The 27,580-nt window shown below is 43.5% G+C and overlaps 1 protein-coding gene across 3 annotated transcripts in view; it reads left to right on the top strand.

Moving 5' to 3' along the window:
• Positions 1 to 27,580, top strand: part of LOC144687415 (anoctamin-1-like) — a 173,355-nt gene that overhangs the window by 104,850 nt on the left and 40,925 nt on the right. For all 3 annotated transcript variants that reach the window (XM_078553538.1, XM_078553535.1, XM_078553537.1), the window contains 5 exons: positions 310 to 381; positions 966 to 1,049; positions 23,496 to 23,570; positions 24,048 to 24,249; positions 25,837 to 25,948. In XM_078553538.1, coding sequence (XP_078409664.1) covers positions 310 to 381; positions 966 to 1,049; positions 23,496 to 23,570; positions 24,048 to 24,249; positions 25,837 to 25,948 — 545 coding nt within the window. The remainder of the gene's footprint in view (positions 1 to 309; positions 382 to 965; positions 1,050 to 23,495; positions 23,571 to 24,047; positions 24,250 to 25,836; positions 25,949 to 27,580) is intronic.

Below are 27,580 nucleotides of genomic sequence, written 5' to 3'. Positions count from 1 at the left end.
TGCTGGGGATTTGCCAGTATTGGGCGGAATTTTACGTCCCCGTCACAGGATGGGGGGCATAAAATGCGGCAAGGTGCTCAAAGACCCATTGACTTCAGCAGGACCGGAAAATCCCACCGGCAGGAGGGACTGTCCATTGTTTTACCCAATCCTTTTTTTTGCTTACTTTAACCCAGTTTTGCTACGTTTCAGGTGCTTTTAATAGAAGAGGAATAACATTTGACAGAATCTTAGTGCTTACACCAGAAGAAGAATATTTCATCCTTTCAATCTTCTTGCGTTGTCCTTACCAGTGTTGTCTGTTTTCAGGAGCATCCAAGGCCAGAATATGAAATCAAACTTTTTCAGAAGAAACTTTTAAAAGAAGAAAAGGACCGGAATGTAAGTTATTTTATATTTGTACCACAATTTTATTATAGTTGTTGTAGATTTGACATCTGTTCAGTGTGAAAATTAATATCAATGCTTGTGCTATTGAATCATAGAGTGCATCATGAATAGTTACAGCACAGAAGGAGGCCATTCGGCTTGTCATGCCCATGCTGGCTCTCTGCAAAAGCAATACAGCTAGTCCCACTTCCCCTCCATTTCATCGTGATCAATGTTTGTCTCATTGAAATCAATGCTTCTCTTATCGCGAACAATATTTCGACTTCATTTCAACTTGGTCATTCGACTTCAAGGTCTGCCTTTGGAACGCGCCTGATAAAATGTCAATTGGGGCTTAGGGCGGGTTTGAGGCCATTATCCCACCCAGTCAGTGTTAGAGGGTGGGATGTCCGGCCTCAGAGGTCATTGGTCAGGCCCCAGAATGAGGCAATCAATGTCTGTGTTATTTGTGAACAAGACTTGTCTGATTGCAATAAATACTTGTCTTATTTCAACCCATACTTATTGTATTTGTATTTACTGTTAATGTGATCACAGTTTGTCCTATTAAGATAGTAAAGAGCATTATTTTACAGCAAAAAAAGGAGCAGGATGACCACGCAAAAGGCAAAAACAAATGGAAGGACAAGGTCTTGTCAGCCATGGATGAGGCAGACCTAGTAAGTATAATTCTTTAAAATGACCATACTCTGTCCTGAGCCATGAATCCCTAACCTAATCTTAATTTAGTGTAGCATTTATTGAGTCATATTTAGGATCCTATGTCTTAGGGATTTAAGGCCTGAAAAATGTAGATTTGGTTTGGTTTACTGAAGCCTTACCCATGTTTAACAACCCAAGATGCATTGAGATGAATAGTTATGTAATTACATCATTGCATTAATGTTTGAAGCTGTCATGATGAATTCAGTTTTTTGTCTTAGTTTTAATCAAATCAAGACAAAAATAAAACACAAAATTGGATGTTGTAAGGGATAGGAGGACAAGTTCAGTGAGGCCAGACTACCAGACCAGTGGCCTGGATTTTTGCTGAGTCGGAATGACTCAGGAGCCCTTTTCAAAATCGTGAGCGGGTCCCGATTCTGGGATTCCCGACACTATTCCTAAGCTGTATGATTTTCAGGAGTGTCTTTTAAGGGTTGGGTCAAAAGCCCGCACTTGGCATTCTGACCTGCCGGCTTCATCGTGGGGATAGGCATGCCCTAATTTTCATGGAATCAGGCCAGGTTTAAAATAGTTGTTGTTCACGGCATGTCAGAGGTGTTGTGAACCATAGTCTGCATGAGGGGACCTTTTAAAAGGTGCATTCAGAAGGTCCTCCTCATGTGTGTCTAGCTAAGTATACATAATGAGGTTTGGCATCCATTACTCTGATGAAACACATGAACCCCAGGAAAAACATTGTTTGATTGTCAATCTGATCTATGCTGTCAATTGCACAGTATTTATTTACCCAAGGTAAAGCAGTTTCAGGTGGCTGTAGTTTCAGTTATTGATATTTTAAAGGGTTTGAATGATTGAAACTTTTATTGGGTGGTTGTGAAAGGCTTTTTAAAATTATAGTGGAAAGTAATGAATGAATGATAGCTTTTTAAAAAATGTTCTTACCCATCCTATTGTCATTGTAGGGTTAATTGGTGCTTTACATTGTATAGTAGATTAATGGACATGGAAGTGCCTTAGCTTGGTATAGGGGGCATGAGGGGCCATGTGGGTGGGAGGGGGCATAGTCTGGATTGGCAGCATGATGTGGCATAGATGGGGAATGGGGACTGTGTGTGGGGGGGTGGTGGTGAGGTGCGGTGAGGGGGTGAAGGCTGGAGGGCCTGTTTTTATTTTACGAAGCCCCACAGCACTGAGGCAGGCATTTTAAACAGCTCGCCTCTGTACTCAGCAGCCCCTGTGGCTGCCTCCAACCTCTTAATCTCTTTCCCGGGTCTGCTGTCCCGACTGCAGCCTGAAGCTGCCAAGCCCCTCCCCTGCAATGAAGATCCCGCCTTTATGGACACTTTTTCCCCAAGGTGGGCAGGCCGAGCACACCCGCTACCCACCTTGGTGATGAAAACCCAGGCTAGTGCCTCGCCGTGTGTGAGCAGGTATTGGAGAAAGGTCTCTAACACCATACTTGGAACTGTGCACTCATCCAGCCAGGCTTAACACCAGGGGTACAGCCACACTCAGTTTTTCTTCCCTCTGATTTGCAGATCGGAGCACAGGAGGGCAAATATTCCTTTATGGCCTATGTGCAATTAAATTGGAATCCGCACCTTTATGAATTTGCTACAGATAAATATTCAGAGAAAAATCACAAAGCACCTTGTTAAAGTCTGTCCCAGAGCGCACAAGCCCTCTAATGTAGTGACAATAGTCTTTTGACAACGTGGTTTGGTCTGCTTTTTAGCTTTTCATCTATGTGGTGAGATGCAAATGTTGATTTTAAAAATTTCCTTCAATAAATGTACTGTGAAAAATGATACACAGGAGACAAAGGATGGCAGAATTAAATTTGCAAAATTGCTGTGAGGAAAGAGTAACTTTCATACTTTTATTCTTTTCATTTTGGATAATTTGCCAAGTGCGTGGTGAAATAATGCTTTATGCAAAAGCTGTTAAGTCAGCTGTGGTCCTTGTTTTTGAATACCACGATTCAGAATGTAACTGCCCCTCAATTAATACAAACTGGTTTTCTTGTATGCTGTGTATAATATACCTGGGTGAATCAGGAAAGTGATTTCCCTGGACTCTTGGGAATGGAAGGCCTTGCTGCATTGTGACATGGATAGTTGTATGCTTCCTGTCATATAACAAAGCCGTTTAACTTATTTTTAGCGCATATCTAAAAGATAGCTTCTTTTATTCCCCCTAGTGTGACAAGAGAAACCTGGACTCCCTTGTAGGTTTATTGAATTCATTGCCTCCACATTATAAAGGTCTCAGTTTATTTTCATGAAGTTCTAGATTTACATCCACGAGGCATTTGAGTGATGGTGGTGTGTTACAGTTCACTCAGCGAGTCCGAGTTGCTCTGGCAACATGCACTTTTACATGTATGTTGCAGTCTGGAGCTACGGATAGCGATGGCAGAGGTTCCTATGTTCCTTCCATCACATGGCTGACCAAGAATTTCTCCAGCTCTTACCGCCTGCCATTGGCATATGTTGGAAAGATTTGCAGGTTGATACTCAACCTGTTTGGCTGTGTTATGAATGCACCTTCCTTAGCCATCAAGTCCTGGGGTGGGAATCAAACCTGGAGCTTCTGGCTTGGAGGCAGGTATGCTACTCACTGTGCCACAAGACCTATTTGAGTGGCATCAAAGTAGACATCATAATTTTCTATCATTTCACTGTATTAGGTTAGGAGACAAAGTTACAATTTTGAAGTTTTGAAGCAATGGCTGAGGAACAGAAAGGATATAAAAAAAAGACCTGCATTTATATATTGTCTTCCTTGACCTCAGGGCATCCCAAAGTGATTTACAGCCAGTGAAGTCATTTTGACATGCAGATATTGTTGTAGCATAGGAAACGCCAGGAACTCATACAAATCTACAATCTAACTTCTTGAACACAGTTAAGGAAACAGCATTTTAGCATTGCTTAGCTTTTCCTTTAACAACTTTTCGATTCAGAGTTATTGATAGACTGTGGAAAATTTCTCACCAGGAACTAGGCCTCACAGCCTAAGAGTGATAAAATCACCAGTCCATTATGTAGTCAGGTGATTTGTGTATTCAATTCAATACTTTTTTAAGTCTAATTTCTAATACAAATACACTCAGCCTTACGGAGGTGGCCACACCAACTGATGGGGTTAAATACAATTTGCTATTGTGGTTACCCACTTTTGCATTTAGAACAGCCTTTGAGGGTTGTAAAGTTATCAAAGTTAAGGGGCTTGGCTAAAATGCTTTGCTAGTTCAGAGGCCACAGGGAATAGACAGGCTGTCTCCTCCAGACAGCAAGAAGCTGGGAGCAGACGGCATGGAACTTTGAGAATTATGGGGTAGGGGATATAGGTGAAAGGAAAAGGATAAATTATCCAGCATGAAACCTAAGAGAGTAACCTTTACCTATACCACTTGGTAGGGGAGTTGGGGCAGGAGGCAATTTTGTGAAGTAGATCATCCATCCATAGTGGAACCAGACTAATTCTCATTTCATTGATTTCTGCACTCCCCTCAGTACTGTTATTTAAGCTAACAGAAAAGAGGGCCGTAGGGTAAATTTTATGATTTAACATCTGGGTATGGATTTTAACTGCTTGATATTCATCTATTAAAAATTATGTATCATGTAAGATGTAAATTGTATTGGTTTTCATGCCTGCATTCCATTCCAAATATGCATTCTGTCTACTGTAGTTCATCACTGGGAGCTCTAAATTACAACATTCACGCCGATAAGGCAGCCATCTAAAGATATGAAATATTGTAGTTAAGAGAAATGCATTTTAAGGCTGAGTCAATATTACTAAAGAAAGAACCCCTCTATTGTTTTGTAGGAAACTGGAAGTATGATGCCCTATACAACGAAATCATTTGTGAATAGGTTTTTCATTGGTCTGTGAGATGCAAGGCTGTCAGAAAGGCATCTTTCAACTTACATTTGAAATGGCAGTATAACAATGAAGGTGTGGTAAAACTATTATCAAGCCACAAACTAGTGAAATGGAAAAGCAAATGTGGATCAGCTGATAGTACACAAGAAACGGCAGTGGCTGCAAAAGTTCTGCTGCCAACCTAGCCTCAAAAAGCACATACAGAGAGAAGCTTGTTCTAACTCTCTCCCAATACCTCCTAGTTATGCACAGCAGAGAAGTTAGTATCGATAGACAAACTGACACATCCTATGGACCAACTTAATGCATGAAATATATAGCACGGTCATTTAGGGAGAACAACTACCTCTTTCACTTTAGGGGAACAAGAAATAATAAAGCCTACCCATATGCCTCAGATCTCTGAGTGGTCGAGCTAAACCATGTAGCTCAGATGAAAAGCTACGATGCAGGTAGCTAAGATTAAGATTACACAGAGGCAAAAGTGGATGCTAGGCTACACTGCTTAACTTTTGGTGACGCTTTCTGAATTTCTGAATCTATTATAAAGTTTAAGATTTTTGTGCTTTTTTTAAAACTTAAACTCTACTGTAACTTTTCTGGAAATACAGAATTATTGGTGCTCCATACACACCCATCTCAATGTGGAGTTAAACAGAGGGCTCACATGAATTGGAACAATTTGCAGCAGATCATGCTCATTCACGACTGGAGGTGCTTTTGGTGACAGAACTGTCCAAACTCAGAACAAAGGCACAATAGCAGGACAGGCTCCCATACCATGTTGATAGGCAACAAATTTTGGCATCTGCTCTAACTCATAATGTTAGTTCCAACATATTGCACAGCCACTGAGAGCCGAATGAGAGGCACCTTTCCTCTCCCAAGAACTCTGGTAGGTTTAGACCCTTTTCTCAAATTCGTAAAGCCCACTAATCATGTTTCAGAAACCTCGGTGCTGAAAATTGTTTCTGAGTAAAGCCAGCTGCACTTTTAAACATGCAGCTGCCTCAGTTAACTGTAGATGTGTGAAATATGTCCCGTTCCCCCCGCACCCCCAACAACCTGGTCAAAATGATGGGTGCCAAAAAGAGGGATGTGACTTCTGGAATTGGTGCTCTGGAGCCATTTTGACTAGGGTGTGGAGCCCTTCTGTCTTTGAGAAAATTAGGGCCCTAGTTTTTGAAAAACAAAGCTTATTTTTGATAGATCCACTATTAGCAGGAACGATGGCATCTCCTTTCACAGGGGTCATCTTACACATCTAAACTAATCACAGTCCAACGGTATCTATCTGGCTGACCAATCTAGACTTGCTGAACAACTGTTTACAAGAAGTAAACAAAAGACTTGCCAAATGCCCCTATGAGCACAACACATGCAACAGAAAGATCTCCTAGATTTAAGTCATTTTAAAATTGTTGCATTCCTGGAACAGATACAAATTTCTGTTGAAATAGATAATGGCCAGGATTTTCCAGTCTTGCCTGCTGCAGGACTAGAAATTCCCGCCCGCAGTCGACAGACCTTTGGCTGGTCTATCAAATTTTGCGTCCCACCTGTGACAATTCCTGCCATGGGCAGAACCGGAAAATCCCGGCCAACATATGGATTTTTGCAACCAAGAGCCAGATATTTTCCTGGCTCTGTTATAAAGCCCATCGGTAAATCATAAGCCTCCAACAGATCTCAATGCTGTCTCCTACACATTTAAGGTATGAAGTGCAATGTGTCAGTGGTAGGGTAATGCTTTGAAGTAGAAGACTGCACTTTCTCCAGCATGAACAGAAGTGTGTGTTCGCCTCAGTGAATACAACAAAAGGACGGGAATTCCTCGACACTGAAGTTGCTACTTAATAGTTTTGACCAATCAGTTTTAAACCCCATTCCAGTGCAGACATGACAGTTATTCCAGAATCTCAATTTTCTGGACAAGATGCACTACGGAACTAACCAAAGTAAACTTTATTAGATTGCCCACAATCCAAATTCTCAGATTAGTGTCCGATTGGTAGTTAACACCTTAAACCTGGTTAAGAAAAAATAAATCTTAAGCTTTTCGCTCCTTGATGTTAGAAACACCATTGTCACTGTTAGCCCCACCATAAAGTTGTCCACCATCAGTCATCAATAGCACTCTTAACTCTGAACCAGATGGATGGGAGTTCTAGTTCTCATTCTAGAGACTTGAGTACAAAAACTAGCCTGGCACACCAGTGCAGTAATGAAGAGTGCTGCACTTTCCAATGAGATATTAACATTGAAACCCCATTTGCTCGCTCAGGCGGAGGAAAAGATCACACGGCATTATTATGAAGAAGAACAGGGAGTTCTTCCCGGTCTCCTGGTCAATATTTATCCCTCAGCCAACATCACTAAAACAGATTATCAGGTCACTATCTCATTGTTTGTACAGTCTTGCTGTGCGCAATTTGGCTGCTGTGTGGCAACACTTCAAAAAGCACTGCATTGACTGTAAAGCTCTTTGACGCATCCTGAGGATGTGTAAAACACAATTTAAACGGAGATCTGATAAATGAACAAAATATTTCTCAATAGGAAATAAGAACAAGGGCAGAGACAGAGCTGGAAAATTCCACTCCCAACCAGCCTGGGGGTGAACTACATTCCAGCTTTAGTGAGCACTTAAGAAGCTTAAAAATAAACCAACTCAACAGCTTGAATTAACCTCAGAGCATTTATCCCTCCATCTCTGATCCAATTCTATGGCTGCATTCCACTGATCCTTTATGGCCCATTTCAGCTTTTCCTTATGCCCTGCCAAACTCATCTTCTGTGCCATAGGTGCAATAAATTCTTTTTAAACTTTCATCTTCTTTCACAAGAGTTCATGTTATAGGTTTTGATGAGGGAAGTGCTTTAAAAATGCCTTTCGAATTGGCAATGAGTCAATGTTATTACAAACAGAGGGATTGTCCTTTACTCTTTGAGACAAATACTGTTTTCCTGGTTTATAAATGTTATCCATTTCAATGTATGCGTACAAATTATCACAATTCCAGGTTCTTGACTAGGCATGAACCAGCTTGACTCTTTCTGATTTCAGGTCTCTCTCCTTACATTTGTAAGCAGTTGACAGCTCTGAACACGGTATAATCAGTGATGACTTTTTTAAAAAACCCTTCCTTTGTGTGTTTTCTCTCTGCTGTTAAACTGAGAATCCCTGACAAGTGCTATAACAGCCAAGAATAAATTCATTATGGGGAAATTTTCATTTTGCAAGAGCAGGGTTTTTAGTGGAAAGAAAGTTAGAAATAATTGTTAAATCAGATCTTGCTTCTTCCCGCTTCTCCTCCCCCTGTTCTTCTATCAATAAAAAGCATCAGCATCATAGGCCTGGATTTTTCCTATGGCGGGCGGGAGCGGGCAGGGGCGGGCACAGAGCCGTTCCCGCGATCGGCTGCACGCAGCCATTTTACGTTGGCGGGCCAATTAAGGCCTGCCCAGCGTAACGCATGGCCGGTAACACTCAGCATTACCCCTGTGGGGGTGGGGGAGGAGGGAGAGTCGGGGCCTGCGCTCCTTCTGCATGCACGTGAAAGAGTGCAGCAATCTTCCTGAGGCACGGAGCTGTCTCGGGGAGATTGAATAGATAATAAAGAGTTTGATAAATGATGTGAAAGTTTATTTAAACATGCCCCCTCATGTGATAGTTCACATGAGTTGGTACACGTTTGTAAAGGTGGGAAAATTAATTTATTGTGGATGAGGTCTCCTGAAAAATGCGAATGCCGCTTGGGCTTTTCGGCTGCCCGCCAACCTTAAGGTTGGACGGGCAGCGTTCTTAACTAGTTTAATTACTTTCTTAATGGCCTTACTAGGCTGTTACCATTTCAGCAAGAGCGCAGCCAACTCTGGCGCACACCCACCGAACGCAATATCGCGATGGCGCATGATGACGTCAGGACATATGCCCGACATCATCACGTGTCATTTTACACGTCGGTGTGTCGGGTCTGCCCCCGCATGCCAACCGAAAGATTCAGCCTATAGGTTTTGAGCTGAAAATTCATCTGCCCCGTTTTTTGGACTCTGGGGCTATGATTCACTATCTGCCACCATTGGTTCTGTGGGAGCTGGGCAGCACACAATCTTGATCCTCCCACCTCATTACCATGAATGTGATGGGGGTCGCATGGGTTCCTTGCTCCCTGCTTCCTCTGGACTCAGCAGAGGACCAAACAGTGTTGTGCTGAGAGCACCTGATGAAGTCAACAATCTTTTCTTAAAGGCACACTGTTCTTCTTAAAGGGAAGCTGCGGCAAATAATATTGCTAGAATTTAAAAGATGGAAAATTGAACACCAGGGCAGAGAGGAGAGTTTCAGGGTCGTCAATGTGGCGTTGGCGGCATTAGTGGTGGAGGTGGACACGAGGAAAGATGCCATGATTCCACAGGGCACCAGGAGGCCCCCCCCAAGAACCACTCTCAGAAGAGATTGGGAGCAGATGGCCGGGAGGATCAGAACTGGAATGGGACAAGGATGCCTGCAACTCCTGAGCCTTTTGGAGGAGGTGGCTTTCAGCATCATTGAGGCAGCTGACACTTGCAGGCACCATGCACAAAGCTTGTCCACTCTGCAGCTTATGCTCCATTTCCCTGTTATCCTGCAGAGCTAGAGGCACTGGCACTGCTGCAGCCTTTGCTTGGACAGGTCACCTGGTTCTTTGCCCTCCTTGTGAGGATCAGCTGATGTTTCCATTACATTGGGAGCTCAGGCTGCTTTTGGAGAACCTGATTCAAGTTCAAGAGGAACATACTGTAAGATATTAACCTAGCGACACACTGCACGCAGTGCTCCAATGGCAATGCACTTGGTGTTACAAGTGAATAAGTAGCTCAGAAGGAAGAAGGGGAAAAGGATATTGGCAATCCAGAGGTTGGGGTGAGGCCTCCTGCATGTCTTCTGTATTCTCAATCCCCAGAAATTTGAAAAAAGGCATCTCCAATAACATTTTTTGAGGACTCCACAATGCTTGTGTGACAATAATCCTCGTGTGAAGCTATCATTGGTAACTGTGAGTTACTGCAGTCTGGGCCATGAGTGTGTTGCTTGGAAAGAGCTATAAGGTTGTCTCTGTGTTTCACCAGCCGCTGCAGTCAAGATGCAATAGGTTGAAGGGAACACTATGGCCAGGATTTTCCCCTTGGCGATTTGGAGGCAGCGCCCGCTCGCCGAGGGGAAAATGAAGCGGGATGATGTCAGGAGGAACCCCCGACGTCATCCCGGTCCATTTAAATTTTTAGGAAGGTGGGCGCACAGCGAAATCAGCTGTCTGCCCGCCGACCTGTCAATGGCCAATTGAGGCGATTGACAGGCTATTTAAAGTAATTAAAGACCTGCCCGTCCAACCTTAAGGCTGGCGGGCAGGCCAGGAGCCCCAGCGGGCTCCAGATTATTGATGAAACTTCATCCACTGGCGGGATGAAGTTTCATGTCCGTGTTTCAAAAATTTAATAAAGTTTACGTGGTCTTTATTAACATGTCCCATCTCGTGTGACATTGTCACATGAGGGGGACATGTTAATAATTTTTTAATGTTTCTATTTTTAATGTTTTTGACATTGTCAGTAATCTCCCTGAGACAGGACTTTGCCTCAAGGAGAAGTGTGGTCTTTCACGTGCATGCGCGCGAAAGAGCGCACTTTAACAGTTGGGGTATCCCTCCCCTCCCCCGCACAAGAAGCACATAGCGCTTCCAGTCAGGGATGCCGCTGGGCGGGCCTTAATTGGCCCGCCCACTTAAAATGGTGGCGGGCCCTGTTTCAGTGGCGGGGGTCGGCTGCCCGCCCGCCGCTAAACCGGTGGGGCCCGCCCGCCATCCAAGGGCAAGATTCTGCCCTATGTGACATACATGTTTTGCCTATCTGCTTGGGATAGGGCAATGCTGGGAAGTGTTTACCTTACCCAATTTCCCTAATGGGCAGATTTATATCAAATCAGCTCCCAAGTCCTCTGAACATTTTGAGCCGACATGGACACTTGCTGTTACTTCATCATATACAGTCTGCATCACTGTCCTGCAGGGAGGGTGCTAAAGAGGGAAACTATCCTTTTGCTTAGCATCTGATGAAGTAAGCCCACTGGCCATTGTTCAGAACAGCCCCTCCCCCATCCCACTGCACCTCCCTCTTCCTACCCCCACAACCCTTGCTCATTGAGTAAAGTCCCCATGGGACATCCAAATAAGGAGCTCACTATGAATTAGGGTTGACCCTAATATTCTGAGAGTTCAGGCAGAAAGATCACAGCCAGCAACAGAAAATTGGTTCGATAAAGGGTGACCACTTAATGGGGGAATAAAGCGAGGGCTTGTTTGGGACTTTTGAGCTGATTCCCCATAGTGTTGTGAGGAATTGAACGTAAAAGTGAGGATGTTAATGCTTCAGTTATACGTTGGTGGGCATTGATAAGACCACATCTCGAATATTGTGTGCAGTTTTGGTCTCCTTATTTAAGGGAGGATATAAATATGTTGGAGGCATTTCAGAGGAGGTTTACTACATTGATATGCAGAATGAGCGGGTTGTCTTGTGAAGAAAGATTAGACAGACTGGGCTTGCTCCCACTGGAATTTAGAAGAGTGAGGGGTGACTTGATTGAAGTATATAAAGGTCCTGAACGGTATTGACAAGATGGACGTGGAAAGGATGTTTCCTCTTGTGGGTGAGCCCAGAGCTAGGGGGCACTATTTTAAAATTAGGGGTTTCCCTTTTTTGATATAGATGAGGAGAATTTTTTTTCTCTGAGAGTTGTGCGACTTTGGAACTCTCTGCCTCAGAAGGTGGTGGGGGCGGGGCCATTGAATATTTTTAAGGCGGAAGTAGATAGATTCTTGTTAGGCAAGGAAATCAAAGGTTATCAGGGGTAGATGGGAATGTGGAATTTGAAACAGATCAGTAATGATCTTCATGAATGGCGGAGCAGGCTTGAGAGGCTGAATGGCCTACTTCTGCACCTATTTTGTATGTTCTATGTTTGGGAACTTACAGGTCTCATTTTTCACCTGTTTATTTAAATGGTTGGATTTTCAGAGCTGTAGGTCTATGATTTCCTGACCAATACTTTCTGTGAATGTCCTCACTGGAGTGCCCAATGAGAGGATTAGTTCTTAGTCTCTGTTCTAATTCAGGATATAAAGATTTACCCTGGGAATAAAGGTTGAATAGTTATTGAGGATTTAAGGGAGCACAGATTGTCGAAGAACATATTTCCCATATTTCAATGCTGGATTCATGTGTGTGAGACTCAACAAATAACAGCAACAAATCAGCATTGAGTAGGTGTTCTTCTCAATACGTGTTCCAGGGGCAGTTTTGAAACCCAGTTGTTTCTCTGGTACTGTCTGCTACACCTTCAAAGTTTCTGGATTGCTCATGTTTACAAGGCCTGACAGCTAATTGTCAATTTCCAAACAGAATATTGCAGTGAGCCTGCTGTTCAGACTTTTTGAGTCTGTTTGAATTGGCAATACACAAAGCAATCATCAATAAAGCAACAGTGTCACCCTGACACACAAGTTCCTTCGAATAGATGAAGTGAGAAGCATTTCTGTTACAAAATAGCTGCTTTTGTACTGGTCAATTAAGACAGCTTCAATGAAGTCCAGTGTCAATGAATTGGCTCATTGAATAATACTTTCATATTCAGTTTCTGTAGGCCATCGACTGACTGCAAGTCCTGGCTATGTCTGCCAGCATTCCACAGAGACTGAATGACACACTACAAACACCAAGAGCTGGCAGTGGAATTCGAACAAAGACCAAAGGAAAAGTCTTCAGTCTGTATTTTAATCAAAGTGTGACATTTTGTGAGGCCATATTTTCAACAGTAGCCTCATCCATCAGAAATGGCCATTTGGAAATTCAGGCATGTGCTGCTCTTGATTTTCAAACCGATGGATTTGGAAAATCGATGTAAGTGGAGACTGAATCCCCAGTCAGCGCTGGACTTGAATGAAACCACAGAGTGAGACTCCTTGGGAACAGGGTTCTCATTCCACCTTACTTCTAGAGTTAAAACAAGGCTTAATGTTGGGTCCACAATCACACGAGTGGCAGTTGAATGTCAGTGAAATTAATGATGTGAGACTTGCCTTTATGGTATTGGTTTGTGGTTTGGTTATTCTGTCATGAAGTTTCTCAGTGACTGACAAATCATAGAATCATAATTAATCATCAGGATGTTAACCCAGCTCCCTCTCCCCCAAGTTCATGGAGTCTCATGTAGTAGATTATGATTTCAGAACCTAAGCCAGCTGGGTTTTGCTGCACAGCGGTTGCTTTCTGCAGGCGGGGGGGGGTGGGGAATGTCATTTTATATGGATCCTGCCAGTAGGAAGTGTGCATGTGCAAAAAATTGCTGTTTGTATAGCAACTTAAAACAAAACTGAGCTGCTTTTAAAGCAGCTACTTTCAGATCACTGGATTGTAAATGGCTCCATCTGTTGGATGAGGAGTTAGGGAGATGAAAGAGATCCCATGACACCATTTGAAGAAGAGAATGGAACTGCCTGGGTGTTCAGGTTCACCCCTCAAACAGCAATGCCAACAAAATGTTTGCTGTTTGTGGCATCTTGCTGGGTGCAAATGGGCAGCTGTGTTTTTCCAAAAAACAACACTAGCTGCATTCCGATGGTAATTCATCTGGTGTTAATTTCATTGGAGCATCAGAAAGTCATGGGTACATGCCCCACTGCAGGATGTGCACACACAATGCAGTAATAAGGGAGGGCTGTAATGCTGAGATTCCATTTTCCAGATGAGATGTTAAACCAACATCTGCTCCACTTCACAGCAAATAAACCCTTAGAATGATAGACCGTCAGGAGAAGGAAATGTACAATGAGACTGAGCAGGGCAGACCACAAGGCAAAATTAGATATCTAACAGGGAGAAACAGCTTAGGAAAACTAAGGATCATATTTGTTTTCAGACAGACTCAGTGGGAGTTAAAGTAATAGTGAGCAAGGGTCATAAACCACTAAGTGTACATGAGAGGATTAAAAGCAGCACCTATGCTATAAAATCTTTAAGATTTTAGGTTTGGTGAGGTACAAATCAAAATTAGATATTTATTTAGAATTAGAATCTTATAACACAGATTCTATTCTGTTCGGCCCATTGTGCTTATGCCAGTTCTTTGAAGGAGCAATCCAAATTAACCTCACACCTCACCACCCCCTTTATCCCACATCACCCTGCAAATTAGTCCTCCTCAAGTACATATTCAGTTGTTTTTTGAAAGTTTTATGGAATCTGATTCCACTATCGCTTCAGATCATGTGTTCCAGGTCATAACGTCCCAGTATGAACACAAGAACATAAGAAATAGGAGCAGGAGTAGGCCATTTGGCCCCTCAAGCCTGCCCCGCCATTCAATAAGATCATGGATGATCTGCCCCAGGCCTCAACTCCTCTTTTGTGCCTGCTCCTCATAGCCCTCAACTCACCGATATTTTAAAAATCTGTCTACCTCCTCTTTAAATACTTTCAGTGATCTCGCCTCCACAACACTCTGAGGTAGAGAATTCCAGACATTCACTACCCTCTGAGAGAAGAAATTCCTTCACATCTCAGTTTTAAATGTGTGTCCCTTTATTGTGTAACTATGTCCCCTAGTTCGAGATACCCCCACTAGTGGAAACATCTTATCAACATCTACCCTGTCAAGCCCCCTCAGAATCTTGTATGTTTCAATAAGATCACCTCTCATTTTTCTAAACTCTAATGAATAAAGGCCTAACCTGTTTAGCCATTCTTGATAAGTCAACCCCTTCATCTCAGGAATCAGCCTTGTGAATCTCTTTGAACTGCTTCCAATGTCAGTATATCCTTACTTAAATACAGGGGTCAAAACTCTACACAGTACTCCAGGTGCAGCCTCAGTAACACCCTGTACAGTTGTAACAAGACTTCCCTATTTTTAAACTACAACCCCCTAGTAATACAGACCACAATTCCATTTGCCTTCTTAATTACTAGCTGCACCTGCATGCTAACCTTTTGTGTTTCATGCACAAGAACACCCAGATCCCTCTGTGCTGCACTTTTTTGGAGTCTCTCTCTATTTAAATAATAGTGTATGCATTTTGATTTTTCCTACCAAAGTGCATGACCTCACACTTTCCTACATTAAACTCCATCTGCCAAGTTTTTGCCCATTCACTCAACCTGTCTATATGCCTTTGCAGATTCCTTATGTTCTCATCACAACATGCCCTTCCACTTATTTTTGTATCGTCAGCAAATTTGGATACATTACATTCTGCCCCCTCCTCCATGTCACTAATATAGATAGTAAATAATTGAGGCCTTAGGACTGATCCTTGTGGCACTCTACTAGTTATGTCCTTCCAGCCTGAAAAAGACCCATTAATCCCGACTCTGTCTTCTATGTGTTAACCAATCATCAATCCGTGCTAATACATTACCCCCAATACATTGAGCTCTTATCTTGTGTAATAACATTTTATGTGGCACTTTATTGAATGCCTTCTGGAAATCCAAATACACTGCATCTACTGGTTCCCCTTTATCAACTCTGCTTTTTATATCTTCGAAGAACTCTAGCAAATTTGTCAAACATGATTTTCCTTTCACAAAACCATGTTGACTCTGTTTGATTGTTTTAAGCTTTTCTAAACGTCCTGCTATTTCTTCCTTAATAATGGACTCTAGCATTTTCCCAATGGCAGATTTTAGGCTGACTGGCCTAAATTTTCCTGCTTTTTGCCTTCCTCCCTTCTTGAACATGGGCGTCACATTAGCGGTTTCCCAATCTGCTGGGACCCTCCCGGAATCCAGTGAGTTCTGGAATATTTCGACCAATGCCTCGACTATCTCTGCAGTCACTTCCTTTAAAACCCTTGGATGCAGGCCATCAGTTCCTGGCAACTTGTCTGCCTTAGTCCCATTAGTTTGTCAAATACTTTGTCCCTCGAGATAGAGAATGTTACAAGTTCTTTCCTCTCATTAGCTCCTTGCTTATCTGGTATCTTTGGAATGTTTCTAGTGTCCTCCACCGTGAAGACCAATGCAAAATGTTGGTTTAACTTATCTGCCATTTCCCTGTTTTCCATCATCAATTCTCCAGTAACATCCTCCAAGTGTCCCACACTCTCTTTATCCACTCTCTTTTATATACCGTAGAAGCTCTTGCTGTTTGGTTTTATATTTCTTACAAATTTAATTTCATAATCAATTTTCTCCCTCTTTATTAGCCTTTTAGTCATCCGCTGCTGGGTTCCTAAAAAATTCCCAATCCTCTGGCCTACCATTTGTTTTTGCCATTTTGTATGCCTTGGATTTTGATTGGATCCTCTCTTTGCCCACCTTTGTTAACCACGGGTGGTTCATCCTTCTCATCGAGTTCTTCTTTTTGACCGGGATAAATTTTTGCTGAGCGTTATGAAATATCTGCTTAAATGTCCACCACTGCTCATTCTCTGACCTTCCCCTCAGTCTATTTTCCCAGCCCGCTTTAGACAACTCTTTCTTCATACCTCTGTGATTGCCCTTATTTAAGCTGAGGACACTGGTTTGAGATCCAAGTTGCTCGCCCTCAAACTGAATTTGAAATTCTATCATGTTGTGATCACTACACCCTAGAGGACCCTAAACTACGATCTCTTATTAATTCCACCTCATTATACATTACTAGATCTAAAATAGCTTGTTCTCAGGTAGGTTCTGCAACGTATTACTCCAAGTAACAATCCCTGGTGCACTCCACAAATTCGTCTTCCATGTTACCACTGCCAAGCTGATTTGTCCAATCAATATGCTGATTAAAATCACCCATGACAATTGTAACACCCTTATTACACGCCTCCATTATTTCCCAATTTACACTTTGTCCTACAGTGAGGCAACTCCTTGGGGGACTATAGATGACTCCCACCTATAACGTCTTCCCCTTGCTATTCCTTATTTCCACACAAGCTGATTCCACATCAGCTTCCATTGTACCTAATTCACTACTCACCATTGCACTGATACCTTACTTTATTAACAAAGCTACCCCACCTCCTTTTCCTTTTTGCCCATTTTTCCAGAACGTTGAATACCCTTGAATATTGAGTTCCCAGTCTTGGTCTCCCTGCAAATATGTCTCTGTATTAGCTATCAAGTCATATCCATTTATTTCTGTTTGTGCCATCAACTCATCTATCTTGTTACAAATGCTGCGTGCATTCAGATAAAGATCCTCAAGCTTTGACATTTTACCATTATTTCTCACTCTGGTTCTAATTTCTGCTGCACTCTTCTGCTTATATTTTCTGCCCCTTCCTGTCACACTTTGATTATCGTTCACCTCTTCACCACCCTGCACCTCTGTTCCTTCACTTATTTTTGATTTTCTAAACTTCCCTTCAATTGAACCCTCCCCCCTACTAATTAGTTTAAAGTCCTATCTACAACCCTAGTTATACGATTTGCCAGGACACTGATCCCAGCATGGTTCAAATGAAGCCTGTCCCAATGGAACAGCTCTCTCCTCCCCCAGTACTGGTGCCAGTGCCCCATGAATCGGAACCCATTTCTCCCACACCAATTTTTGAGCCATGCATTTACCTCTCTAATCTTATTTACTCTACACCAATTTGCACGTGGCTCAGGTAGCAATCCGGAGATTATTACCTTTGTGGTTCTGCTTTTTAATGTAGCCCTGAGCTGCTTGTTGTCCATCAGCAGAGCCTCTTTCGTAGTCCTACCTATGTCGTTGGTACCTACGTGGACCATGCCAACTGGATCCTTCCCCTCCCACTCCAAGTTCCTCTCCAGCCTAGAAGAGATGTTCTTAACCTTGGCACCAGGTAGGCAACATAGCCTTCGGTTCTCTCGGTCTTTGCTGCCTACGACAGCACCTATTCCCCTAACTATGCTATCCCCTATTATTGCTACATTTCTCTTTTCTCCCCACACTTGAATGGCGCTCTGTACCACGGTGCTGTGGTCAGTTTGCTCATCCTGCCTGCAGTCTGTGCCCTTGTCCACACTGGGAGCAAGAGCCTCGTACCTACTGGACAGGGCAGTAGCTGAGGCTCCTCCAAAGCTAAATTCTGGATCCCCATACCTGCCACACTCACAGGCACACCCTCCTGTTCCTGACCACGGACCAAATTTGATGTAATTAACCTAAGGGGTGTGACTGTCTCCTGAAACACAGTGCCCAGGTAACTCTCCCCCTCCCTGATGTGTTGCAGTGTCCCCAGCTCAGACTCCAGCTCATCAACTCTGAGCCGAAGTTCCTCGAGCAGCCAACACTTGCTGCAGATGTGGTCGCCGTGGATCGCACCGGTGTCCATCAGCTCCCACATACTTCAGCTGCAACACATTGTCTGCCCAGCCATCTCTATTCTATTTAATTAGCTAATTAGGATGTTAAATGTTTTAAAAGTGAATTTCTTAACTGTACTGTTCAGCTGTAATAACACTTCCTGATTTAAACCACTTGGCCAATCAAAAGAGACACGGAAGAGTTACCCACCAATCACCTACTTGTTTTTGTGTGACTTCACACACTGGCTCTGACAGGTAGACACAGGTTGAAGGGGCTCTCTATCACTGGTTTTTATCTTCTGCCGCCATTGCCCTTCTCATGCAGGTCCGCTCTCCGTGTGCTCCTGGCTCTCCTCTCGCTGGTTTAAACTGTAAAGCTCTCGGCTCTCCTCTCGTTGTTTCAATTTGTGAAAATCCCAGCTCTCCTCTCACTGTTTTAAACTGTAAAACTCCCTCAGTCACCAATCTTCAACTGAAGCTCTCTACTGCAGCCAAACACAGCACTCCTGTGCAGACAAAGTCAGCACTATAAGATATCCTACTTTTATACTCTCTAAACCTAGCATCTGAAAACCTGATTAAGCCAGTTATCTAATTAACTGGTTGCAGTTGCAAGGATAGCCTGTATGAGCCCTGTTTTAAGGCTAGTTTAAAACTCACCTTCTTCTAACCCTAACAGCAACTTATAGTTAATTGCTAAATTAAAGAAAGACTAGACTTTAGTTAGAACTTAACCCTTAATTTAACACTTAAACTCCCTCTGTCACCAATCTCCAACTGAAGCTCTCTACTGCAGCCAAACACAGCCCTCCAGTGCAGACTGTATGTGAAGCCATTTCTCATCATTCCCTGTCCGGTTCCTTTCCCAGTTATTTTAAATCTGGTTATTGACCTACATGTCAGAGGAAACAATGGTCAGGAATTTTTGGATGACGAGCCGGTAGGAAGAGTATCCCCGCCGACACCCGCTGCTCTGCAGCCATTTAATATTTGCCTGGGTGTTAATTGGCTAAGGGAGAGACTTCTGTCCCACTCAGGGCCTCCCCCTGCCATGGATAAAATGGTGGTGCGGGTGGGATGAGGCACTTAAGTGGCCACTTAAGGGCCTCAATAGACCCAAGGGTGGGCGGGCTGCCTGACGCCCTCCAACATCCCCCGTGAAATGGAGAATAGGTTGGGGGTGGGCGAGTAGGTGGCAGCCAGGCCATGCACTCCATTTTATGACCCTGACCCCATCCCCCCCAACTTTCAAACCCGCTGGCGGGTGAGTCATAAAATTCCACCCACTTTCTTCCTCTTTGCTCGATCAAAATCCTTCATAACTTGAAATACCTCTAATGTGCCTCTCTTAAACTTCTCTGCTCTAAGGAGGAAAATCCCAGCTTCTCCAGCCTCTCCACATATCTGAAAGCCCTCATCCCTGGCACCTCCTTGGAACCCTCCTCTGTGCCCTCTCCAAGGCCTTGACACCCTCCCTACAGTGTCGTGCTCAGAATTGTATGCAATATTGCAGCTGAGGCCTAACCGGAGATGGTAAAAGTTCAGCATGACTTTCTCGTTTTTGTATTCAGTGCCCCTGTTTACAACGCCATTTGTCCCATATATTTACTTAATTGCCTCATCAACTTGACCTGCCGCCTTCAAGGATTTGTAAGTATACACCTCCAAGTCACTCTACTCTTGCACCCCGTCCCCTCCAAATAGTACCATATAGATTATACAGCCTCCTTGTTGTTTTCGCTCAGGTGCGCCAGCTCATTCTTACCCACTTTAACTGTACCTGCCTTGTGTCTGTCCATTTCACCAATCCGTCGGCATCATTCTAACGTCTGTCCTGCCCAATATTTACAATATTGCCATGTTTTATATCATGCGTAAACTTATACAAACAGTATAACAAGAACAGTAATGGTCCTAATCCCACTGCATGCTTCCCTCTAGTCAGAAAAATGTCCGCTCACCCCTACTCTTTGCCTTCTATCCCATATACAGTTATATACCCAAGTTACAACCGTCCTTATAATACATCAAAAGGAAAGATTTTCTGGGCTATGGAGAAAGAGCAAGTGAGTGGGACTAATTGGAGAGCTCTTTAAAAGAGCCAGTACAGACACAATGAACCTGAAAGGCCTTTCTTTCTCTGCTGTGTGATTTTATAAAACCAGCTTTGAATTTATTCCCCTGTACTGGAAGCTATTTGATCAAAGGCAGCAGCAGCCCATTAATAGTTGTTCCAAGGAATTACCTTGTCATTGAGGCTGTGCTTTACTCAATGCAAAAAATACTCAATGCTGACAGTGGCTGCAGTGGTGTAATGTTGAAGCCGGGATTTTCTGTGCCCACCGGCATCGGGCGTATTTAGTGGCATGAGCGGACAATATGGCGAGAAGGCCAAAAATCGGTTTCACGACGTTGTGAAACCAGTTTGCACTTGTCCGCTCTGCCTGCCAATGGGGGGCTGCATTGCCCACTATCAGACATCAGGAATCATATTATAATACATCAGCATATCTTTATAAGGCCAGCCTGCCGGACTCATTCTCTCATCCTCCCCTGCACTGGATTGTCTGCCCATGTCGGCGGGAAAACACACAGACATGTTTCACAACAGCATATATAAGGCGTGCACTTGGCCCGGGACTTCAAGGTTTGTTTGCCTACCTTGCTTCGGTCAGCACTTGCAATCATCAACGCCAGGCTTCACAGACAGCACCACATCACTTTTAGGGGGGCTCACGGGTAGGTCTCAACCTACCAGATGAGTCATATGTTGGTGGCTTTTCAATGGCTTCAGGGCAAGGTCTTGCTTGGGGAAGGGGGAGAAGCGGCCTCAGGCAAGGGAAGAGGCTGCAGGACGAGAGCTGTACTGGGGAAGGAGGGTATCCCAGGGTGTGTGTGTGGGGGCACATGTTGGTCTGTGCAAATGGCCTCAAGATGGTGAGGGCTGAGGAGGCAGTCTCCAGGGGAGATGAGGCCAGATGGAAATGTGAGGGTATGTGTGAGAGAGTGAGCAGTGATGACCTTTGAACCGGCAGTGAGTGAGATGCCAGTGAATGTGTGATGGGTTTGAGTGTGTGAGTTTAGAGTGATGGGATGTTTGCCATACCCTGGTGGCACGGATGAGATCATTCACCCTCTATCTGCATTGAATGGCCAACCTCTTCTGTGCAGCATTGACACTGATCACCAGTGCCATCGCCTACCAAGCTGGAGTGGTAATGTAGCTGCCCCTCCTGCGGCCAGAGCGGGGGTAGAGGACATCACAGCGGCCTCCACGACGTCCAAAAGGTTCTCAAAGGCTGCAGTCTTCTTGCTTTTGGGGCCAAGTCTTCTTTGCTGTGGCCCTGGGCTAGAAGCACTGAGCGTGGCTGCACTTTACATGTGGTGTCTGGTGTGAAGAAATGGCGAGGTGATGGCGTGGCGGGCAAATGAGAGCCTGCCCGCCATGGAAACGGTGTGTATCCTGGGATAAGTAAGTAATGCAGCGGGTTTGGGATGATGAGGCGTGAAAAACCGACATTGTGGCAGACGGGTAAAAAGTCATTTTCCCCGCCCGCTACCGCACTTAGTGCAAATCTGGGACAATTCTGCCCTGAGGTTTTTACATGGCCGAGAGACCAAGACTAACCCTGGTTATGTTTATGTGTGAGAACAGCTGTACTCCTGAGTGAAGAGCAGGGAAAGTGACTCGTTATTTATTTAACCAAAGGATATTATTTCAGTTGCTTTGATTTTTAATTTTGCCTGACTTTACAGCTTCCTTTCAGGCAAGTGACTTTAAAATGAGATAAGCAGAAGGACAGTCAAAACCTTTTGCTTGGCGTCGAGTCGTTTATGATTTTCTGCTGAGAGCATTGTACAAATGTATTAAACAAATTCAACCAAGAACCAAATTGTTGCAATCTTCCTTTGTATAAGCATGTGAATACTCAACGTTTTTGAGTTATTATTGTGTAGTGTCTGGAAAAATAATACAAATATGTTCCTTCATAAATATCCTGTAATTCTTAGTGGTACGCTGAAAAGGAAAGGAAAAACGAGGAAAGCTTTTGGACTAACGAGTCTTTCAGATCAAAGTTAAACATCAATGGGATTTGGCTGCTAAAGGCTTCTGGAATTACAGAAGCCACATTCTCTCAGTGTATAACAACCTGTGTAATTAAAATTCCATCAGGCATGCTGTCGGTCGGCTTGTCTACGCTGGTACAAACTTTCCCTCTTTGTCTGTTACCTGTCAGTCTCAATCTACATATGTCCCTTTCTATATCTCTTTCTGCCTGGCACTTTCTTTTTGTCCTTGTCCACATCCCTGTAACGAGATTCTTAAATTGAAATGTTACTGTTCTTTCATATTCTGATTGCTTCTTCACCTTTCTGCTCCCTGTCCTTCACCTCTAATCTTCATACCACAGTCAAGATGCCCGACCATGCTGCCACCACAACAATTACTTTCATTTATATGGTACCTTTTAACATTTCAAAATTGCCTGATGTTTTACAGTGCAAATAAAAATACAGATAACGCATAAGCCATCATGTGAGAGGAGAGGTAGCTGAAAGCTAGATTGAAAAGATAGATAGTGGAAGATATTTGAAGGAAGGAGATATGGCGGAGATAACTAGAGACAGAGAAATCCTCTATCGTGATGAAATAATAGCTGTTGCGATACTCGCTCTAATGTTATGCTACCTTTGTGATAATAAACTTTATTCTTTTTTCCCATGTTTTCGTGTTATCTGCATGGTTTTGATATAGTTAATTAATATTGGTTTTAATATAGTTAATTAATATGCTAGTTATTAAAATTTATTAAAGACAGTGATGGGTACACAGGTGGTCAGTGATAAGCGGACAGACAATGATAGACCCACAGATAGTTAGAAATGCAAAGATAGACAGCTATAGACAACAGATAATTAGTGTTAAATGCACCCTGGCAGACAATGATAGATGTAGCCATTCAGGGGAAGCTCAGCAATTAGTCTCCTCAGACTTTGCTTGAAAAAATAATTGTCACATAATTTCTTAATTCAGCCGAGGGCAGAAATTATGCAGCACTGCTGGCAGTGTGTAGTCTTTCTCAGATGTGAGTGTGAGTTGGAGGAGCTATGCCACTGTAACCCTCACATGGTATCCATAATCACCCTTAACATGACCCCCTAGCCAGCAGCATAGCCTCTCAATCTCGGCCCCATGTGTGTTCAATACTAAATGATTGCTTTATTTCTTCACTGTGCAGGCAGAAAATGAAAAGCTAACCTGGAGGGATCGAGTTCCTGGCTACCTGGGGAATTTTGTGTCAATTCTGTTCATGGTAGGTTTGTTTATTCTAGTTAAGGATGGGAGGTGATGTGATTGAGGGCAATGGATCAGTAATCTGGAGACTCTACATATTGAAGTTATTTATCTCAATATCACCTATAAAATCTAAACCTGTTCCTTTTAAATAATCCCCACAATATATAAAAGAGAGAGAAATTTAGAAATATGCCCCGCTAACCACAAAATTCAAAACTGCCAATGACAGTTGAGCATGTTTTCTTGCAAAAATGCTCTAGCGATCACATGATTCCCACAGACCAATCAGCATTCTTGAAGAAGATTGACAGCAGACATTTCCTGCTTGCAATGTCGATTTTGAACACAATAACTTTTCTTTGTAAATAAACTGATTTTTGCCTTTTGAAAAATGTTTGAAATGAAAAGCAACCCAAAGCCTATGTTATTAATGGCAATTATCGCATAGAGATTTGTGAATGCAGCTAACCCTAAAGTGGTTTCTTCTCTGCAGATTGGCTTAACATTTTCTGCTGTCTTTGGAGTGATCATATATAGAATCTCCTTAGCAGCGGCCATGGCGATGAGTACAAATGAGAGCACAAAGTCAAACATCCGGGTGACAGTAACTGCAACAGCTGTGATCATTAACCTTCTGGTGATCATCATCCTGGATGAGATCTATGGCGCTGTGGCTGAGTGGTTGACTAAAATGGGTAAGCCTGTGTTACAAGGTAGCGGTAAGCTTCCAGTGGAGAGCTAAAGATTCAATGCTATATTAATGGAATTAAACTCCCTGCTGGGAGAGTGGTTCGAGTGAACTTTCCCTTGTTAAACTCCTGACAGCCAGTTGGTGAAGGGGGAGACCAGAATCTTTACTCATTTTAGATGTATTTGAAAAGTGAAATACCACAAGTGTATAGCTTCTAACTATACAGCCCAACACCAACGTCAACAAGTGTCTCTTTCTATGCGCCCAAGTAATTATCCATAGGTTGTGAAGGATATTAGGATGTTCTGAATGTTGTAAGGTTGTTTAGTGTCTCACTAAGAGGTCTGGAGCTTGTATGGTTGAATATAATTGTTTAGTGTTTACACATAACTATATACATATCTTCGAGGTATAGCCCTGACTAGTTGCTATCTTCATGCCAATTTCTCTCAGGCTCTCTCTGTGCACAGTCTACCATCATGTGACTCTCTACATCATAATGTGGACAGTATTGTTTCCCCAGTCCCATGTTAACCATTACTGAACTAAACACCCTTATATTACACCTCCCCGAAGTCTTTACCCAAATATATTTGCAATACAATCTTCATTTCCATGCTACCTCTTCTTCCACCACCACCCCCACACACCCACCCCCACCCCAGCCCAAGTCTCTGACTGTACAAATTCAGACAGCTTGGAGGCTTTACGATTCTTCCAGATCTCATTCTTGTCACATTTGGAGGAGTGGTAGTCTAGTTGCTTTGGGCAGGTTTTGTTGGTTTGAAGTTGAAATTGTAGTATTCGATGTTTCTGGTACTTGGGTTTCTCCATCTGATTCGCTTTTTGTGCTCCTTAGAGTTGTGTTTCTCTTTATCGACAACCCATCTTTGTTCTGTTACTTCCAGAGGGAATGTTCACTCCATTCATTCCTAGAGTGAACTGAGGTTTTCTTTTCCCTTGGAGTCCGCCATGTTCTTCCTGGAAGTTGACATTTCTAAAATGGAACCCTAATTTCCACAATTTTAGCTAACTATTTGTTAACTCTATTATTTTTCAGTTCTTTTCTGAGTCTATTAATCTTTTCATTCAGCTCTGCAACTACTCGGCTGAGTTCAGTTATCTTTGTTCCAGAGTTCTCTGCAGAATCCATATACAAGCCTAACAACTTCACCTGGGCATTCAGTTCCTGTCAGAAGCTAAATGCAAGCTCACTCTTTGTTTTCTGTGTTTATAGAGTGTTTTTCAGGGTGGTGGCTACACGAAGAAAGCCATTGAGATGTTATTACTAATTGTGTGAGCGGGGTTATGAAAATTTCTGCATAACTTGTTTGTTACTGAACAATACTGGGGGTGGTGGCTACCTCTGCTTAGCATTGTGCAATAGTAAGAATGCTTGCTCAGGCATGAGCAAAGTATTTCCAAGGTCTTCCTGTGCTTATTACTCAACTTTCATCGAGAGAATGCTGTGAAGCTTGACAAGCTAATAAAGGAAACTTTGATGGTTTTTACACATACTTTTATTTATATTAATGTTTCTGGTTTAAATGACAAATATACTTAGAGTTGTTCTTTATGTTTTTTTTTGCAGAAGTTCCCAAAACAGAGAAGATCTTTGAAGAGAGATTAATTTTGAAAGCATTCCTATTAAAATTTGTCAATTCTTATGCCCCTATTTTCTACGTGGCCTTTTTTAAAGGACGGTAAGTTTCAGCTAGTTGAGTGCCGTCCGTGACGACGGGTTTTTACGTCGTGTTGTCCCAAACCAGCCACATTACTTATACGTTCCCGAGAAACACGCTGTTTCCATGGCAGGCGGGCTCTCATTCGTCCACCACTCCATCACCTCGTCGCTTCATCACGCCGGGCACCATATTTAAAGTCCAGCTGCGCGCACACCTCTCAGTGCTTCCAGCCCAGGATTACTGCAGAGAAGATGTCCACAAAAGGCAAAAAGACTGCAGCCCCCAGGTTTAATGACGTATCACTGGAATGCCTTTTGGATGCCGTCGAGGCCCACTGCGATGTCTTCTGCCCCGGCTCTGGCCAATGGTTGGGCAGCGGCATCACCAATCTAACATGACAGGTGGTGGCAGTGGTGGTTGGTGCTAATGCTGCACAGAAGAGGTTGGCCATCCAATGCAGATAGAGGTTGAATGATCACATCTGTGCCACCATGGTATGGCAACCATCCCATCACTCTAAACTCACACACTCAAGCCCATCACACATTCACTGGCATCTCACACACTGCCAGCTCAAGGGACATCACCACTCACTCTCACACATACCCTCACATATTTATCTGGCCTCATCTCCTCTGGAGACTGCCTCCTCAGCCCTCACCATCTTGAGGCCACTTGCACAGATCAACATGTACCCTCACACACACACCCTGGGATACCCTCCTTCTCCTGTACAGCTCTCATCCTGCAGCCTCTTCCCTTGCCTGAGGCCACTTCTCCCCCTTCCCAAAGCAAGCCCTAGCCCTGCAGCCAGTAAAAAGCCACCCACATATGGCTGATCTGGTAGGTAGACACCTACCCGTGAGCCCCCCTAAAAGTGATATGGTGCTGTCTGTGAAGCCTGGAGCAGTTGACTGCAAGTGCTGACCAAAGCAAGGTAGGCAAACAAACCTTGAAGTCCCGAGTGAAGTGCAGACCGCCGGGTGCACGTCACTTATGTGTTGTTGTGAAATACATTGGTGTGTTTTCCCGCCAACGTGGACAGACAATCCAGCGGGGGCAGGGGGTGTTGGGGGATGAGTCCAGCGAGCTGGCCATATAATGATGTGCTGATGTATTACAATGGGGCTCCCGATGTCCGATGGTGGGGAACGTGGCCCTCCATCGGCGGGCTAAGCGGACAACCGCAAACTGGTCTCACCCCATCGCGAAAACTATCGCGTCATATTGTCCGCTCACACCACCAGACACGCCTGACACCGGCAGGCACGGAAAATCCCAGAAAAGTCTAAGGAGTATAGTTTCTTCTGAATGTTAAGCGTAATAATTAGAGGAGATTCTGTGGGACTATTCCTGATCAGTCAGAGAAACCTCAGCGGGGAATTAGTGAAAAATCCATGCATGTGGTGTATCCAATATTCCCACCTATTTTCCAGCGAAGTTACAGCCAATCCAGATAACTACTGAGGAAATTTCACGCAATAATGTTAAAGGGATGGGAATCTGGTAAAGAGTAATAATAGCCATGTCTGCTGTGACTACTGGGATCTAGAGTTTTTCTCCTGTTCTGAATTACATGAGCTGTCATTAAGAAAGAAAATTAAGAGAACAGAATATTTGGCTTTAATCCAATGAACAACCATTCTTGTG

The sequence above is a fragment of the Cetorhinus maximus genome, chromosome 12 (assembly GCF_964194155.1).
Source record: "Cetorhinus maximus chromosome 12, sCetMax3.hap1.1, whole genome shotgun sequence".
NCBI classification, from domain to species: Eukaryota; Metazoa; Chordata; class Chondrichthyes; order Lamniformes; family Cetorhinidae; genus Cetorhinus; species Cetorhinus maximus.
This window is presented reverse-complemented; position numbering and strand designations above follow the sequence as displayed.